This window comes from Dermacentor variabilis, chromosome 4, assembly GCF_050947875.1.
Source record: "Dermacentor variabilis isolate Ectoservices chromosome 4, ASM5094787v1, whole genome shotgun sequence".
NCBI lineage: Eukaryota > Metazoa > Arthropoda > Arachnida > Ixodida > Ixodidae > Dermacentor > Dermacentor variabilis.
In genome coordinates, this window is record NC_134571.1 from 142,859,926 (window position 1) to 142,876,191 (window position 16,266).

At 45.6% G+C, this 16,266-nt stretch overlaps 1 protein-coding gene across 1 annotated transcript in view; it reads right to left on the bottom strand.

Annotated features, from left to right (window-relative positions):
• Positions 1-16,266, bottom strand: part of LOC142577994 (glutamate-gated chloride channel alpha-like) — a 53,665-nt gene that overhangs the window by 16,658 nt on the left and 20,741 nt on the right. Inside the window, exons 5-6 of the mRNA XM_075687421.1 lie at positions 8,925-9,007; positions 2,682-2,816 (exon numbers count right to left, since the gene is read on the bottom strand). Coding sequence (XP_075543536.1) covers positions 2,682-2,816; positions 8,925-9,007 — 218 coding nt within the window. The remainder of the gene's footprint in view (positions 1-2,681; positions 2,817-8,924; positions 9,008-16,266) is intronic.

Here is a 16,266-nt window from a genome sequence, read left to right on the forward strand (position 1 = left end):
TATGAGGTCGAGGATATTTTTCGTTGAGCCTTGAACGCAAGTAGGACGAGTGATAAGTTGATGTAGGTTAAAATTTGGCATTAAGTCTATTATCACTTCTGAGGCTTCTGATGCGTGATGCATTGTGGGCCAGTTTATGTCAGCAAGGTTAAAGTCGCCCGAAAGAATAATCCTGGATTGATGGACATGACGCTGCATATATTCTTGAATTGCTGAAAGGCACGCAATGTCAGAGGAAGGGCTCCGATAAACGCAAACGGTTACAATTGACGTCCCGTCGCATAAAAGTTTGCAGAAAACGGCTTCAGCGTTGTCCACCTCGGGAACAAGGACAAAGCGGAGACAGTTTTTTTATCAGTTAGGCCACTCCTCCTCCCCGTGAAGGTCGGTCTTTTCGGATGATTGTGTAGTTTGGCGGAGCAATCTCGTGGTCGAATATAGCGGGTGATAGCCATGTTTCCGTGATGACTACAATATCGGGCTCGTAGTCGACTAGAAGGCTTTCCAAGGCTTCTGTTTTATGCAGGATACTGCGGGCGTTTATATTTATCAGTTTTAATCTTTTGATTTTGTGGCTTTGAAAAATTAAATTATGGGGTTTATGGGTAATTATGGGTAATTATGGGTATATATATATATATAGATTATTTTATACTCGGTTTTCTTCTGAATGTTTCTTTTTTCTCCAAATAGAAAACGTTTACTCTTAAACTCCAACGCTCAAATTGCTAACTCCCTTGTTATTATTATTATTCTTATGCACCTAACTGAACCACCCGATTCATGCCCAATCCCCCGCTTCTATGTGCCGTGGCCACTCAGGACAACAACAACAACAACAACAACAACAACAACAACAACAACAACAACAACAACAACAACAACAACAACAACAACAACAACAACAACAACAACAACAACAACAACAACAACAACAACAACAACAACAACAACAAAGAGTTGTGGAGCCCGCCCGAATAGATTACGACACTCATTTCTTTAAAAAAATGATGTGATACAAAACAGGACGTTTATTACTTGTGGTCCCTTTTTCGCCCTCAATACCTACTATGAACAAATCGAGGAGCGCTTCTAAAAAAAGGGAAATAAAAACACTCCGGCAGCATGGCTCTCCTGTAGACAAGGTGAATCAAGCTTCTTAAATAAACGACGCTCACATTGAGGAGCTAAAAGACCGTTTTCATAATTATGAAGCCACCATTCGTGCGAGGCAGTTTCCTTAACTAATGGGGAAGTAGAGCAAGTAGTAATTTTTTGCAGGAAGGAGCGTGTACAGGCACAGTTTGCTCGTATTGTAACATCATGGAAAGAAGTAGTCGTGACTTTCGTGACGAAACCGCGCGCAAAACACAAGCCCCAAAATGTGCAGCTAGGACTCCACATTCATTTGTAGAATCACCACCGCCGCCATCAGCTGGGCAAAGGTGCGATGCAAGGAAATGCATCTGCGAATTATGAAAAGGGCCCCATACTGCTTTCCATAGTCAAGGCTCACAACTCGTAGCTAAAGAAGTGCGAATATAGCTGTAAAAATGATAGCGGTATTTAAATGTAAATGTAGAATTATCTGTGTTTCACATTCTCAGCGCCATCGCAATTATTCTGCTGAAGCGATAGCAGGCAATAGCATAAGCTAAACAAACATAAGCTAATAATATATGTGGCTACAATCTTGTGCAATTATATTAGAGCGCTGCAATGCAATATTATCAACATATTTCGTATTTATGCTGCTTTTTAGAACTTGACTTCTGCGAATGTTCATTCAGGCTGCTTGCGTGACCGAAGGCGGGTGAGAAAGTGTATTATGCAGCATGCAGCAATAATTGTTGCTTCTGTGGTTCTTTCATGCTTGCTTTGTAGCCGGCATAGTTCGATATCAACTGTCGATAAACGTGAATATGCCATCGATGGTTCTATCGGGAATTAAATCAGGGAAACATTAGGTTTTATTGGCATGACAATTACATGTGGCCAACCTGCCCGAGTCCTGGTTGACCTCCCTGCCTTTCGTTTATCATTTTCTCTTTCTCTTCTCAAGAACACTTTCGCCAGCGGCGCTGGCGTTGACATGGAGCCTCGCACATATTTAGGTATATGTATGCTATATATTTATGACTGCTATATATACCGTATATGAATGTCACATTGTTCAGCCGCCAAGTTGCTCTAATCGGGTCGTACCTTCTTGACTACACTACTCCTCAGAATTTTCAGAATGGCAGCCCGTAAGGAAATAAGAGCAGACATACAATTCACATCACTTGATCCTTTATCTTAAACCTTTTCAGCCAAATGAAAATTGAGAGCGCAAATAACATTAGTTCGCAAACCTGAAAACAATGTAATTTTACAGGTGCGGCTCCTTACGGGCGGCGTAGCGGCGCTTGTGTGGCGTCATTACAGGCGCTACACGGCGAGTTAAAGGTTTCGAGGGTGCCAGAAATTTTGGCTTACTCGCGTATGTCGCGACCGCGTTAGTCGAATCTTCGATCCCTAGACATTTTTGCCAATTTTTATTCACCATAGAGCTAGACTGTTTCGACAATATCTCGATCTGTGACTTGATATTGAAACTGATGAGGTATTTGGCCATTTTGATTCTGGCATCTTTTCCGAAATGACAAGTTCGTCACTGTTTGCTGAAGCAGTGGACTCACATTCCGCGTTCCAGTTGCGCTTGTACTTTCGGGTGAGTGGCTGCACGTCGTACTCGTGGATCTGCATGGTGGGTTTCATCCGGATCGCGCCTACGTTATTCCATGTAAATCTCGAGTTCGGCTCCAGTTGGAAGTCTGTTCAGAAAACGAAAGCAGTACCTTTACACACACACACGCCCGGCGCTTTGTTGTAACACGAAGCGCAAGTCCAAGGAGGATCTAAGAATTATTGCACAGGGTGATTTTATGTGATACAACTCGGAGATGTTATACTGCTTCATGGCCGATTTTCGTTCGAAATTCTCCATTTTTTTACGATCCAAATCCAACCCGCGTAGTGGCTCATCATGGCAGCATCAGAGGCGTGGTAGTACTGTATCTCAACTAGAAGCCCGAAAACAGCGAAAAACTAAACAAAGTGGTACTACGGCTCTAGGTGCTGAAATTAAAGGCGAAGGCTTCCACTTTGACATGCTAATAATATGAATGAACGTGATGATTTGTCGGGATCCGAATTATAAGAATAGTAATAGCATGCGGAACTGCTGCAATCATTTATATACTTATTTATCTTTTTACTTATTATTGCGATAAGCATCCTTTGCCAACATTAGGCACTTTAGTGTGTCTGTCTGTCTGTCTGTCTGTCTGAGTGAGTGAGTGAGTGAGTGAGTGAATAAACTTTTATTTGGTCCAGCAAAACGAGATAAAACGCGCACCCGGCTAATCCCAGGACGGGATTGACAGATCTAGCCTGCTGGCCCGATCGCGGGCGCACTGGACGGCCAGGATTAGGTCCTCAAAGACGGGACTTCGCAGGAGCGCGTCCCACTCTTCCTTGGTGAACTTCGGGCCCACCGACCCGCACTCCCAGAGCATAAGAGGCAAAGTAGCAACCTCACCACAGACCACGCAAGAACAATTCGAATAAATCTCTTGATATATGCTGTTAAGGGACGCCGGACTTGGGTAGGAGCTTGTTTGCAAGAGTCTGAGCCAGACCGCCTGCGGCCTGCTTAGCTTGGAGTGAGGCGGAGGGAAAACCCTTTTTTCCAAGTAAAACAATTTAGTAAGTTCATTGTGCGTGACAGGAGCGTCTCTGTGTCCGGGGAGAGAGTCGCCCGATCCGAGAGCAGCGCGGTCGGTAAAGTCACGCGGAGCCTCGTGGGCAGACTCGTTGAGGTTCAGACGAACCCCCTCAATCGCCCCGACGTGGGCAGGAAACCAAAGGATGGAGTGTATGGAGGTGTCGCCGTGTTTGGCGCCTTTAAGAATTGGAATTACCTGCCGGGCTACCCGGCCTTTCTGGAATGCCCTGACGGTCACTTTCGAATCGCTGTACACCCTCTCCGACCGTCTTGCATGGCGAGTACAATGGCCACTTGCTCGTCCACCTCGGGTTTCGTCGTCCGGACGGAAGCACAGTTTACGACTTTGCCCAGTGTGTCCACAACGGAAACCGCAAAACCTTGCCGTCTCGGTATGCAGCTGCGTCCACGAAGCTTGCTTTGATCTTGTCCTTGTTTGTTTGCTTCAGTTAATTCAATGCTCTTGCCTTGCGACGACCTGTGTTGTGAACGAGATGAACGTTGCGGGGCAAAGGGCAACCCCGATCTTCTCCCCTATTTCTCTGGGGATTTGGGTGTTTTCAGCCAAGTTCTTGGTGGGTGCGAGTCCGATCTCCTCGAGGATACGCCTGCCGGCCGGCGTGGTGGACAGCCGAGTTAGCTGGGCCCGTTCTTGAGCCTCGGCTATCTTCTCCATGGTGTTTTGTATGCCGAGTCGAAGGAGGTCCTCGGTATGCGTTCTGACGGGCAGCCCGAGGGATCTTTTGACGAAGTTTCTAATTAGGGCATTAAGCTTTTGCCACTCGATTCTAAGCCAGTTGTGCATGGCCACCGTGTAGGTGAAGTGACACAGCACAAAGGCGTTGATGAGCCGAATCAGGTTGTCCTCCTTGAGGCCACGTTGTATGTTCGTGACCATTCGCACGAGGCGATAAGCATTGTCAGTCTTCGCAGTTATCTTGCGCAACGCAGTGCCGTTGCCGCCACGTGATTCGCTGAACATACCCAGGAATCTGATGGCGTCGACCCTGCGTATCGCGTCTATCGCGTCACCGCTCCGAGTGAACAGGTGAATGTCACTTTCCGAGACCGGTTTCCAGCCCTTCGGTCTGCCGCCTTTTTCTTTCCTATAAAGCAGAAGCTCAGATTTTTGTCGGGGCGCATCTGAGTCCGGTGGGTAGCAGGTACTGCTCCGCGACGTCTACCGCCTCTTGCATGGCGCTTTCCACTTGCCCTTCGCTACTGCCGGTGCACCAGATCGTGATGTCTTCGGTGTAGATGGCGTGTTTGCTACCTTCAACTTGGGCCAGATTCCCCGATAGGCCGACCATATAGATGTTGAAGAGAGCAGGCGAAATGACCGAGCCTTGCAGCGTGCCCCGTGGGCGCAGGAGTACCTCGTCGGAGACAAAGTCGCCGATCCGCAGCTTCGCTTTCCTCCCCGTCAGGAACGAACTGATGTAGTTATATGGTCTGGGGCCAAGCTCGAGGTCTGCGACGGAGGCCAGAATGTATTCGTGGAGAACGTTGCCAAACGCTTTCTCGAGGTCGAGTCCGAGCTGGGCCCTGGTGTCCCTGGTGCTGCCGTCGATGATTTGATGTTTGATCATCTGCATGGCGTCCTGCGACGAGAGGCCGGCACGGAAGCCAATCATATTGTGCATATACATGTTGTTCTCTTCGAGATATCTGTTTAGTGTGTTGACGACGACGTGCTCCGCCACTTTCGCGACGCAGGTGGTGAGAGAGATGGGTCGGAGGTTGTCCACGTTCGGAGCCTTGCCGGGTTTGGGGATCAGGACGACATTGGCGGTCTTCCATTGCTCTGGGACGCTGCCGTTTTTCCACGTCTCGTTGATCTTCTCGGTGAGGTATCCGATCGAACGGTCGTCAAAATTTCGCAGCATCTTGTTTTTTGATTTTGTCGGCACCTGGCGCACACTTGCCGTTGAGCTGTCTGTCTATTTATCTTACGCGGACCTAGTGGGCCAAGTTTTCTATTACTTTGAGCCAGTTCGTAATTTGCTCGTGAGAATGATACCGGTCGTGGTTTTTCTGTCATCCTTTCAGCTTCGTCATCCCAACCTCGTCATCTGTTGTCATCACGCTTTTCAAGTTGACCCAGTAGCTCAAGTTGTCTAATAAGTTGGACCATTCAGTCTGTCATGCTGATTGTGATGCCCTCGTGGTGTGGTCGTCATTTTAGCGTCGTCATCCAATTCTCACCATGCCGTTGCCGTCACGCCATCGTCGTCAAACATTCGTCATGCATTTGTTATATTGTCGTCGTTGTGCCATTGTGTTCGTTCCATCGTCGTCACTTGAGCTTCGTCATCCGATTCTCGTCATGCCATCGTCGTCACTTGTCGTCATCCGGTTGTCCTCATTCCGTTATCATAATGTCGTCCTGATGTCGTTGTCTCGTCGATTTGCCGTCGTCATTCTAACTTCGTCATGCGACTCTTAGCATGCCGTCGTCGTTGTGGCGCCGTTGTCGTCATGCCAATGTCATCATGCTTACGTCACCGTGCTGTCGTCTTACCATCGTCACCATTTCGGTAACGCCATCCCATTGTCATCATGCCGTCGTCGTAATACCGCCTCCGTCGTCCCGTCGACCTCATATATTCTTCATCAGTGCATATTAATCATGCTGTCTTCATTCAGTCGTGACTATACCCCTCTTCCCGAAAGCTCTCGTGGCCTGCAGGACCTTGAATAAAGTTGATTTCTTTCCGTCCTTCCATACGCCTCTTGTTAGGTCATCGTCGTCTTTATGTCCTTGTGATGCACTCGTTGTCATACTGTCTTCATGATGCCATTGTGTTGTTCCATCGTCGTGATTCTAACTTCGTCATCCGACTCTCGTCATGCTGTCGTCATACCATTGTCGTCACACATTCGCTGTCATGCCATTGTACTCATGCCGCCGTCGTTACGTTGCCTTCGTTATGCCGTAGTCATTTTTTCAGAATCGTCCTTTCAGTGTCTTAGCGCCGTCGTCATCGTAACGCGTGTCACACAATCATACCGTGATGTCGTCGTCATTCCATCAGCGTCACTGCATAGTCGTCATAGGTTCGCATCATGTAATATTGCTCATAATGACTTCGGCAAGCGAGTGTCATAGAAAAGTGGGTCGATATTGGAGTCAGGGTATTTTTCTAAAAGCCGAAGCAACAGAAACTTAAGAATGACAACAACAGATTCTTAAAAATAATAACCTGTCTGTGGTGTGTCGCTACCTTTCATAAATGCTAATCGCGTATTCATTCCCATTCATCGCAAGGTCGGTTTTGCAGGAAGTTTTTTCGCATTTCTATTTTCGTCTTACGGAACCGCAGTAACCGGATGACTGCAACATAAATACTTCGTCGCACTTAAACAGCACACAGAATAACATAGAGGTCATGTCACAATACATTCAACATCACTGAAAACGAAAAGAATAGTTCATGGCTTAAACATCGTCAATGCATATGCTCCTTTCTACGTAACAGATTCTGCAGGTATATTCGATAGTTTTCTGAAACAATTTGCGTGTTTGAGCGTCGCTTTCAGCAATTCTATACACTAGCTTCGGGGACGACTTTCAAGCAATTGAGTTCGACAGTAGATTCATAATTCTTTCATTCATCGGTCTTTCCAGAAGTTATTTTTTCTTTGCGTTGGTTATAAGAGTAAAATTTCCGTAAAACCAATAATTATGCTGCCATTTTATCCCATATGCTGAACGCGGCATGGTGTATCGCAGCTCAGTACCAGTGGTTAAGTGTTCTCACGTTTAGTTCTTAAACTCACAAATGTAGTGTAACTTCTTCTTTGTAGATTCGGAAATCGGAAGTAGATTTACAGCTTAAGCTAAGTGGTCGTTCATTAGGCGAAAACGTGAGGAAGGCGGGAGTTGGAAATTCAAGACGATGAGCAGAATGAGAACAAGGTAAAAGTGGTAGCCAACGTTTCGGCATGGGAATTTATCTTTTTCAAGGCGATATATGCCTTCTTCGGCGCAGTACATAAGACCTTTGCCTCGCCCACACGCCTTACCCCCTCCCCCATTTAGAAGAACACTACCCTTATGTACTGCGCCGAGAAAAGCATATGTCACCTTGAAAAATTCACGTTCAATTGCCGAAACGTTGGCTCCCACTTTTACCTTGTTCTCCTTATTCTCATGGTCGTTTCTTAACAGCATCCTCGCAGTTCTTTTTTTTTTTCGTTTCTTTTGAAAATTATAGGAGACTTACGCGTACGTCTGCCATAACATTGTGCGTAGGGAAAGCGAACGGAAAAATGGTAGGCAACCATAATCGGTGACTTAGGTGCCTCTTAGTGGCGCTCGCTCCTCCGCCTTGGTGTTCTTTAGGTTAAGCAAGCGAATGTATTTCCCCTGGCTCGATATGCGGGTGAGGAGCGAGGGAGGGGGAAGAGGAAACGCAGCGTGCGCCATCTGGCAGGGCGTAGCCCCCTAACGAGCGACGCACGAAGCGCACTTTACGCGCCCTCTCCGGTGCTGACGTCAGAGCGTGTAACGAGCTCGCGCATTCAGGTGTTGCGAGCGAGTGAGCGAGCGCCGGGAGAGAAGAAGCGACAGTGGAGGAAGGGACGTCACAACCGCTCTATTAGACAGGTATTCAATCCATGCCATTCAACTGTTTTCCAATAATTAGCCGGTTGAATATCACGCCACCTTCTTGTGTGCGACCTCATTAATGACGTTATTACTTCCGCTTTCTGCATCAAGGGTTCCAGGAATTTCGCCAAAATCGTGCTCACGTGGCAGGTCTTAAAGTTTACGATTTTGTGTTTTGGTTTGTGGTAATCAGTGATTTCTAACTAATTTTTATTATTCCAGACATTACTTGTGACTAAACTTACGCTCTGATATCATATCTATAATGAAACCCATGAATTTTCTACTGAACTATTTTTTTCTATTTTTTTTTCTGATTTATATTGAATTTCGTCCCCGGTAGTCTAAGGAGGTGAACTGGAACTGCTGCGCAAGAAACTTAGAGTGTCACTCGATACTCGGGCCACTAATAATAACTTCTGACTCGGTCACATACTGTTCACAGACCAGTTTAACTCACGTAACTGCAACACAGAGGTACTCGCAAGATTTGCTGTGTGTACGTGCCTGCATTGCTACAGGGTCATGGCTCTGTGTACTCACGGCTGCGGATGAATAAGCTGCAAAGTTGAACGTCCAACGGGTACAATCCAAAGTGCATAGCACAAGGGAGCTGTAGAATGTAGCTGTAATGGTAAAAGGTTGCTGAATTTTATTGGCGTTACATATTTCGTTGTAACATATCAAATACTGTTAAAGGGCCACAGCGAGAAATGCGCGGGCCGGTAACATACAAGTGAAATCATCATCATCAGCCCAATTTTAGGTCCACAACAGGACGAAGACCTCGCCCTGTGGTCTCCAATTGCGCTTGTGCAGCGCCAATCGATTACAACTTGCGCCCGCAAATTTCCTAATTTCATCACCCCACCTAGTTTTCTGTCGTCATCGACTGCGCTTCCCGTTTCTTGGCACCCATTCTGTAACCCTGATGGTCCACCGGTTATCTACCCTACGCATTACATGGCCTGCCCAACTCCATTTTTTTCTCTTAATGTCAATTCGAATATCAGCTATCCCTGTTTGCTCTCCGATACACACCGCAGTCTTCTTATCTATTAACATTGCGAGTAACGTTCTGCGTTCAATCGCTCTTTGTGTGGTCTTTAACCTCTCTTCAAGCTTCCTTGTCAACCTCCAAGTTTCTGCCCCATATGTTAGCACCGGTAGAATGCATTGACTGTGCACCTTTCTTTTCAATGATGGTGGAAGCTTCCACTCAGAATGTGGCAATGTCTGCCGTATACACTCTAACCTTTTTTTTTAAATTCTTCTGTAGATTTCCTTCCCATGATCAGGGTCCCCTGTGAGTAACTAACCTAGATAAACGTACTCCTTCACAGAGAGGCTGACTGGCGATGATGAACTCGTGTTCTCTTGCCTGGCTATTGAGCATTATCTTTGTCTTCTGCATGTTAATCTTCAGCCCCACTTTTACACTTTCTCTGTTAAGGTCCACAATCCTTTGTAGTAACTCGTCCCCACTGTTGCTGAACAGGACAAAGTCATCGGCAAACCGAAGGTTGTCGATATACTCGCCGTTGATCCTCACTCCTAAGCCTTCACAGTTTAATCGCTTGAATTCTTCTTCCAAGCATGCAGTGAATAGCATTCGAGAGATTGTGTCTCTTTGCCTGGCTCCTTTCTTTATAGTTATTCTTCTACTTGTGGGGAGTCAAGGTAGCTGTGGAATCTTTCTAAATATTTTCCAAAATACGCGTAAGCCTTCTGTACTCCTTTTATTAATTTTAATTTTATTTATACATACTGCAGTCTCAATGAGGCTATTGCCGGACTGGGATGAACAACAAACATACAAACATTTATAAACAAGCTTGCGTGAATTGTTTAGTGGAAGTGAATGGATGTTGCCCGGTAGTGAATTCCCGACTTCAATTGCTGATGGAAAGAAAATAACTCTGTGTAAAGGAATCAGTGCGGACAAAAAAGGTTGAGATACTTAAAGCATATTGACTGCTTTGACTGCATATTGGCCGCCATTGGAATATGAACCTGGCAACGTTTAACGCTAGAACGTTATCTGGTGATGGGAGTCTAGCAGTGCTATTGGAGGAATTAGAGGGCAGTAAATGGGATATAATAGGGCTCAGTGAAGTTAGGAGGCCAAAAGAAGCCTATACAGCGCTAAAAAGCGGGCACGTCCTGTGCTACCGGGGCTTAGCGGAGAGACGAGAACTAGGAGTCGGATTCCTGATTAATAAGAATATAGCTGGTAACATACACGAATTCTATAGCATTAACGAGAGGGTGGCAGGTCTTGTTGTGAAACTTAATAAGAGGTAAAAAATGAAGATTGAACAGGTCTAGGCCCCTACATCCAGTCATGATGACCAGGAAGTCGAAAGCTTCTATGAAGACGTGGAATCAGCGATGGGTAGAGTGAAAACTAAATACACTATACTACTGGGCGACTTTAATGCCAAGGTAGGCAAGAAGCAGGCTGGAGACAAGGCAGTGGGGGAATATGGCATAGGCACTAGGAATAGCAGGGGACAGTTATTAGTAGAGTTTGCGGAACAGAATAATATGAGGATAATGAATACCTTCTTCCGCAAGCGGGACAGCCGAAAGTGGACCTGGAGGAGCCCGAACGGCGAGACTAGAAATGAAATAGACTTCATACTTTGCGCTAACCCTGGCATCATACAAGATGTGGACGTGCTCGGCAAGGTGCGCTGCAGTGACCACAGGATGGTAAGAACTCGAATTAGCCTAGACCTGAGGAGGGAACGGAAGAAATTGGTACATAAGAAGCCGATTAATGAGTTAGCGGTGAGAGGGAAAATAGAGGAAATCCAGATCAAGCTACAGAACAGGTAGTCGGCTTTAACTCCGGAAGAGCACCTTAGTGTTGAAGCAATGAACGACAATCTTGTGGGCATCATTAAGGAGTGTGCAGTGGAAGTCGGTGGTAACTCCGTTAGGCAGGATACCAGCAAACTATCGCAGGAGACGAAAGATCTGATCAAGAAACGCCAATGTATGAAAGCATCTAACCCTACAGCTAGAATAGAACTGGCCGAACTTTCGAAGTTAATCAACAAGCGTTAGACAGCTGACATAAAGAAGTATAATATGGATAGAATTGAACATGCTCTCAGGAACGGAGGAAGCCTAAAAACAGTGAAGAAGAAACTAGGAATCGGCAAGAATCAGATGTATGCGTTAAGAGACAAAGCCGGCAATATCATTACTAATATGGATGAGATAGTTCAAGTGGCTGAGGATTTCTATAGAGATTTATACAGTACCAGTGGCACCCTCGACGATAATGGAAGAGAAATTAGTCCAGAGGAATTCGAAATCCCAAAGGTAACGCTGGAAGAAGTAAAGAAAGCCTTGGGAGATATGCAAAGGGGGAAGGCAGCTGGGGAGGATCAGGTAACAACAGATTTGTTGAAGGATGGTGGACAGATTGTTCTAGAGAAACTGGCCACCCTGTATACGCAATGCCTCATGACCTCTTGCGTACCGGAATCTTGGAAGAACGCTAACATAATCCTAACCCATAAGAAAGGGGACGCCAAAGACTTGAAAAATTATAGACCGATCAGCTTACTGTCCTTTGCCTACAAACTATTTACTAATGTAATCGCAAGTAGAATCTGGAGCACCTTAGACTTCTGTCAAGCAAAGGACCAGGCAGGATTCCGTAAAGGCTACTCAACAATAGATGATATTCACACTATCTATTAGGTGACAGAGAAATGTGCGGAATATAACCAACCCTGATATATAGCTTTCATTGATTACGAGAAAGCGTTTGATTCTGTCGAAACGACAGCAGTCATAGAGGCATTACGGAATCAGGGTGTAGACCAGCCGTATGTAAAAATACTGAAAGATATCTATAGCGGCTCCACAGCCACCGTAGTCCTCCATAAAGCAAGCAACAAAATCCCAATAAAGAAAGGCGTCAGGCAGGGAGATACGATATCTCCAATGCTATTCACAGCGTGATTACAGAACGTATTCAGAGACCTGGATTGGGAAGAATTGGGGATAAAAGTTAATGGAGAATACCTTAGTAACTTGCCATTCGCTGATGATATTGCCTTGCTTAGTAACTCAGGGGATCAATTGCAATGCATGCTCACTGACCTGGAGAGGCAAAACAGAAGAGTGGGTCTAAAAATTAATCTGCAGGAAACTAAAGTAATGCTTAACAGTCTCGGAAGAGAACAGCAATTTACAATAGGCAGCGAGGCACTGGAAGTCGTAAGGGAATACATCTACTTAGGGCAGGTAGTGACGGCGGATCCGGATCATGAGACGGAAATAATCAGAAGAATAAGAATGGGCTGGGATGCGTTTGGCAGGCATTCTCAGATCATGAACAGCAGGTTGCCATTATCCCTCAAGAGAAAAGTATATAATAGCTGTGTCTTACCAGTACTCACCTACGGGGCAGAAACCTGGAGGCTTACGAAAAGGGTTCTACTCAAATTGAGGACGACGCAACGAGCTATGGAAAGAAGAATGATAGGTGTAACGTTAAGGGATAAGAAAAGAGCAGATTGGGTGAGGGAACAAACGCGAGTTAATGACATCTTAGTTGAAATCAAGAAAAAGAAATGGGCATGGGCAGGACATGTAATGAGTAGGGAAGATAACCGATGGTCCTTAAGGGTTACGGACTGGATCCCAAGGGAAGGGAAGCGTAGCAGGGGGCGGCAGAAAGTTAGGTGGGCGGATGAGATTAAGTTTGCAGGCATGGCACGGCCACAATTAGTACATGACCGGGGTTGTTGGAGAAGTATGGGAGAGGCCTTTGCCCTGCAGTGGGCGTAACCAGGCTGATGATGATGATGATGACTGCTCGTACATGAGGGTTTGGAAAAACCGAAATAGTTATCAAGAGAGGAGAGGCGAGGTGAATTGATCAACGTGGGAAGGAATTATAGGCATTCAAGTTTGCGACGCTCTGCGAGAGGAGTGGGACCAAGTAGGGGAAGAGAGTTAGACGGTGAAAATTCCTTGTCATATCCTACAAACAAAATGTACTGCCTTTTTTTGCACTGATTATAGTTTTTTGACGGCACACCATTTGTATGGATTGCATAAAACGCAGCCATGTCAGCCCTTGATTATGCAGTGCCTCTATGACGCCTGGTATCTCTAATGAACCAAATGCCTTTTCAGAATCTACAAAAGCCATATAGAGAGGTTGATTGTACTATGCCGACTTCTCAATTACCTGATTGATGGCACTGATGTGATCCATTACAGAGTGTCACTTCGTGAAGCCAGCCTTTTCTCTTGGTTGACTGAAGTCAGGTGTTGTCCTTATTCTATTGGAAATTATCTTGGTGAATGTTTTTATACAAAACTGAAAGTCAGCTAAAGGGCCTGTAATTTTCAATTCTTTAACACCTCCCTTTTTGGTGGATTAGTCTAATATTAGCATTCTTCCGGTTATCTGGAGTACTTGAAGTCATGAGAAATTTCGTATAAAGGGCCAAAAGTTCCACAAGCATGAAATCTCCCCCATCTTTCATGAAATGAACTGTTATTCCATCTCTCGCTGTTTTTCCCCGGTTCATATTTCGTAAGGCCCTTCAAACTTCATCGCTAGTTATAGAAGGAGCCTCTGTATCCTGTTCATTACTACTTCAAATGGAGGTAGCGTGGCTGCTCGGGGTACTGTACATGTCAGTTTTGATTTCTTCAGCTGTTTTTACTATATCTTCGAAACTGCTGATGATCTTTCTCTGCTTATCTTTGAGTGCAATATCTTGGCTTGTCTTACGCCAAGTTTTCTTCTCACTGATATTATGCTGCGCCCATTTTTTATTGCTTCCTCAGGCGTTATAATTTAGAATATCCCTTGCTTTTTCTTGTGGATCGATTTTGACAGTTCAGTGAATTTTATCTGATCTCTTCAACTAGACGCTTTAATACTTTGTGGTTTATTTATTAGGTCATTCGATATTTGGGAGAGCTTACCTACTGGCAGCCTTGGTACATTACCTCCCACTTCAATCCGGGCTTCTGAATATAGCATAGCAGGTAATAACCCTCAAAGGATACAACCTCCGTAGACTACAACGACTCCTCATAATGCCTGCATTTGCTACCAAAAATTTAGTTGGCCACAAATGAAGTAAAACGCTAATAAGCAGGTCGGCAGGGATGGCCAATCGAATGGAACAATAAGATCGTACTTGGAATTCGCTGTACAAGAATAAACTGTTTCTCAGCAGACATTGCGGTTTAAAAGAAATTAGCCACGCAATGAGCAGAGCAACAGATTTGTCAGATGTCTCAGTTTGAATAACCTCCACTCCCTCCACTGACACCCGTGACCAAAAGGTATAGCTTCAAAAGATGAAGTGCCCACAGAGACAGCACGCTAATGAAGAACAGTGGCAGGACAAGGAGCCTGTCTGTCTCTGTTGGCGTTTCATCTTTTGAATACTATAAACCAATTAGCCCCACAGCGTGTTATACTGCAAAATGCATCATCATCATCATCATCATCATCATCATCATCATCATCATCATCATCATCATCATCATCATCATCATCATCATCATCATCATCATCATCATCATCAGCAGCAGCAGCCTGGTTACGCCCACTGCAGGGCAAAGGCCTCTCCCATACTTCTCCAACAACCCCGGTCATGTACTAATTGTGGCCGTGCCATGCCTGCAAACTTCTTAATCTCATCCGCCCACCTAACTTTCTGCCGCCCCCTGCTACGCTTCCCTTCCCTTGGGATCCAGTCCGTAACCCTTAATGACCATCGGTTATCTTCCCTACTCATTACATGTCCTGCCCATGCCCATTTCTTTTTCTTGATTTCAACTAAGATGTCATTAACTCGCGTTTGTTCCCTCACCCAATCTGCTCTTTTCTTATCCCTTAACGTTACACCTATCATTCTTCTTTCCATAGCTCGTTGCGTCGTCCTCAATTTGAGTAGAACCCTTTTCGTAAGCCTCCAGGTTTCTGCCCCGTAGGTGAGTACTGGTAAGACACAGCTATTATATACTTTTCTCTTGAGGGATAATGGCAACCTGCTGTTCATGATCTGAGAATGCCTGCCAAACGCATCCCAGCCCATTCTTATTCTTCTGATTATTTCCGTCTCATGATCCGGATCCGCCGTCACTACCTGCCCTAAGTAGATGTATTCCCTTACGACTTCCAGTGCCTCGCTGCCTATTGTAAATTGCTGTTCTCTTCCGAGACTGTTAAGCATTACTTTAGTTTTCTGCAGATTAATTTTTAGACCCACTCTTTTGCTTTGCCTCTCCAGGTCATCGGAGAGGCATAGTACGTCACAAACCGGAAACAAGATGATTCACTAGTGGTACATTCGATAGCCGAATCGACAGGTTCCTACAGCGCTACTAGTCTGTAGCGATGCGGAGTCCTCTCAGGATTGCAGTCAGAGAAAGCTTCCTCAGCCGAACGCGCTAGCTGCTCCCAGAACAATCAGGTTAACCACGTGTTTTTGCCGGGTCTCGGTCGCGCGCCCGGCTCGAAGGTGAGAGCTTGAGCACGGCGCTTTGAATGAACCAGGGGATTGTGTCCCATGCTTTCGGTGACACGTCGACATACGTAAACCGGAACTCGAGAGCGCTTTAGAGCCCGCGAAAGCAATAAGTCGAATGTACCATGACAATACGAGATTTGGGCCAAGCTTAGCTCCCAAAGTAATAGTTGTATAAAAGGAAGAAGCTTCCAATTAAAACGTTGCAGATAAAACGAAACCAACAGGCTTCAGTCGTTCCTCCAATTCAGAATTCATTTTACTGCGATATGAACAGGCTGGCGCTGCAGACACCGCGTTATTCTCAAAGTCTAACACCACAGATCGATACTACGGCTATGAGAAACGCCGTAGTGGAGGCC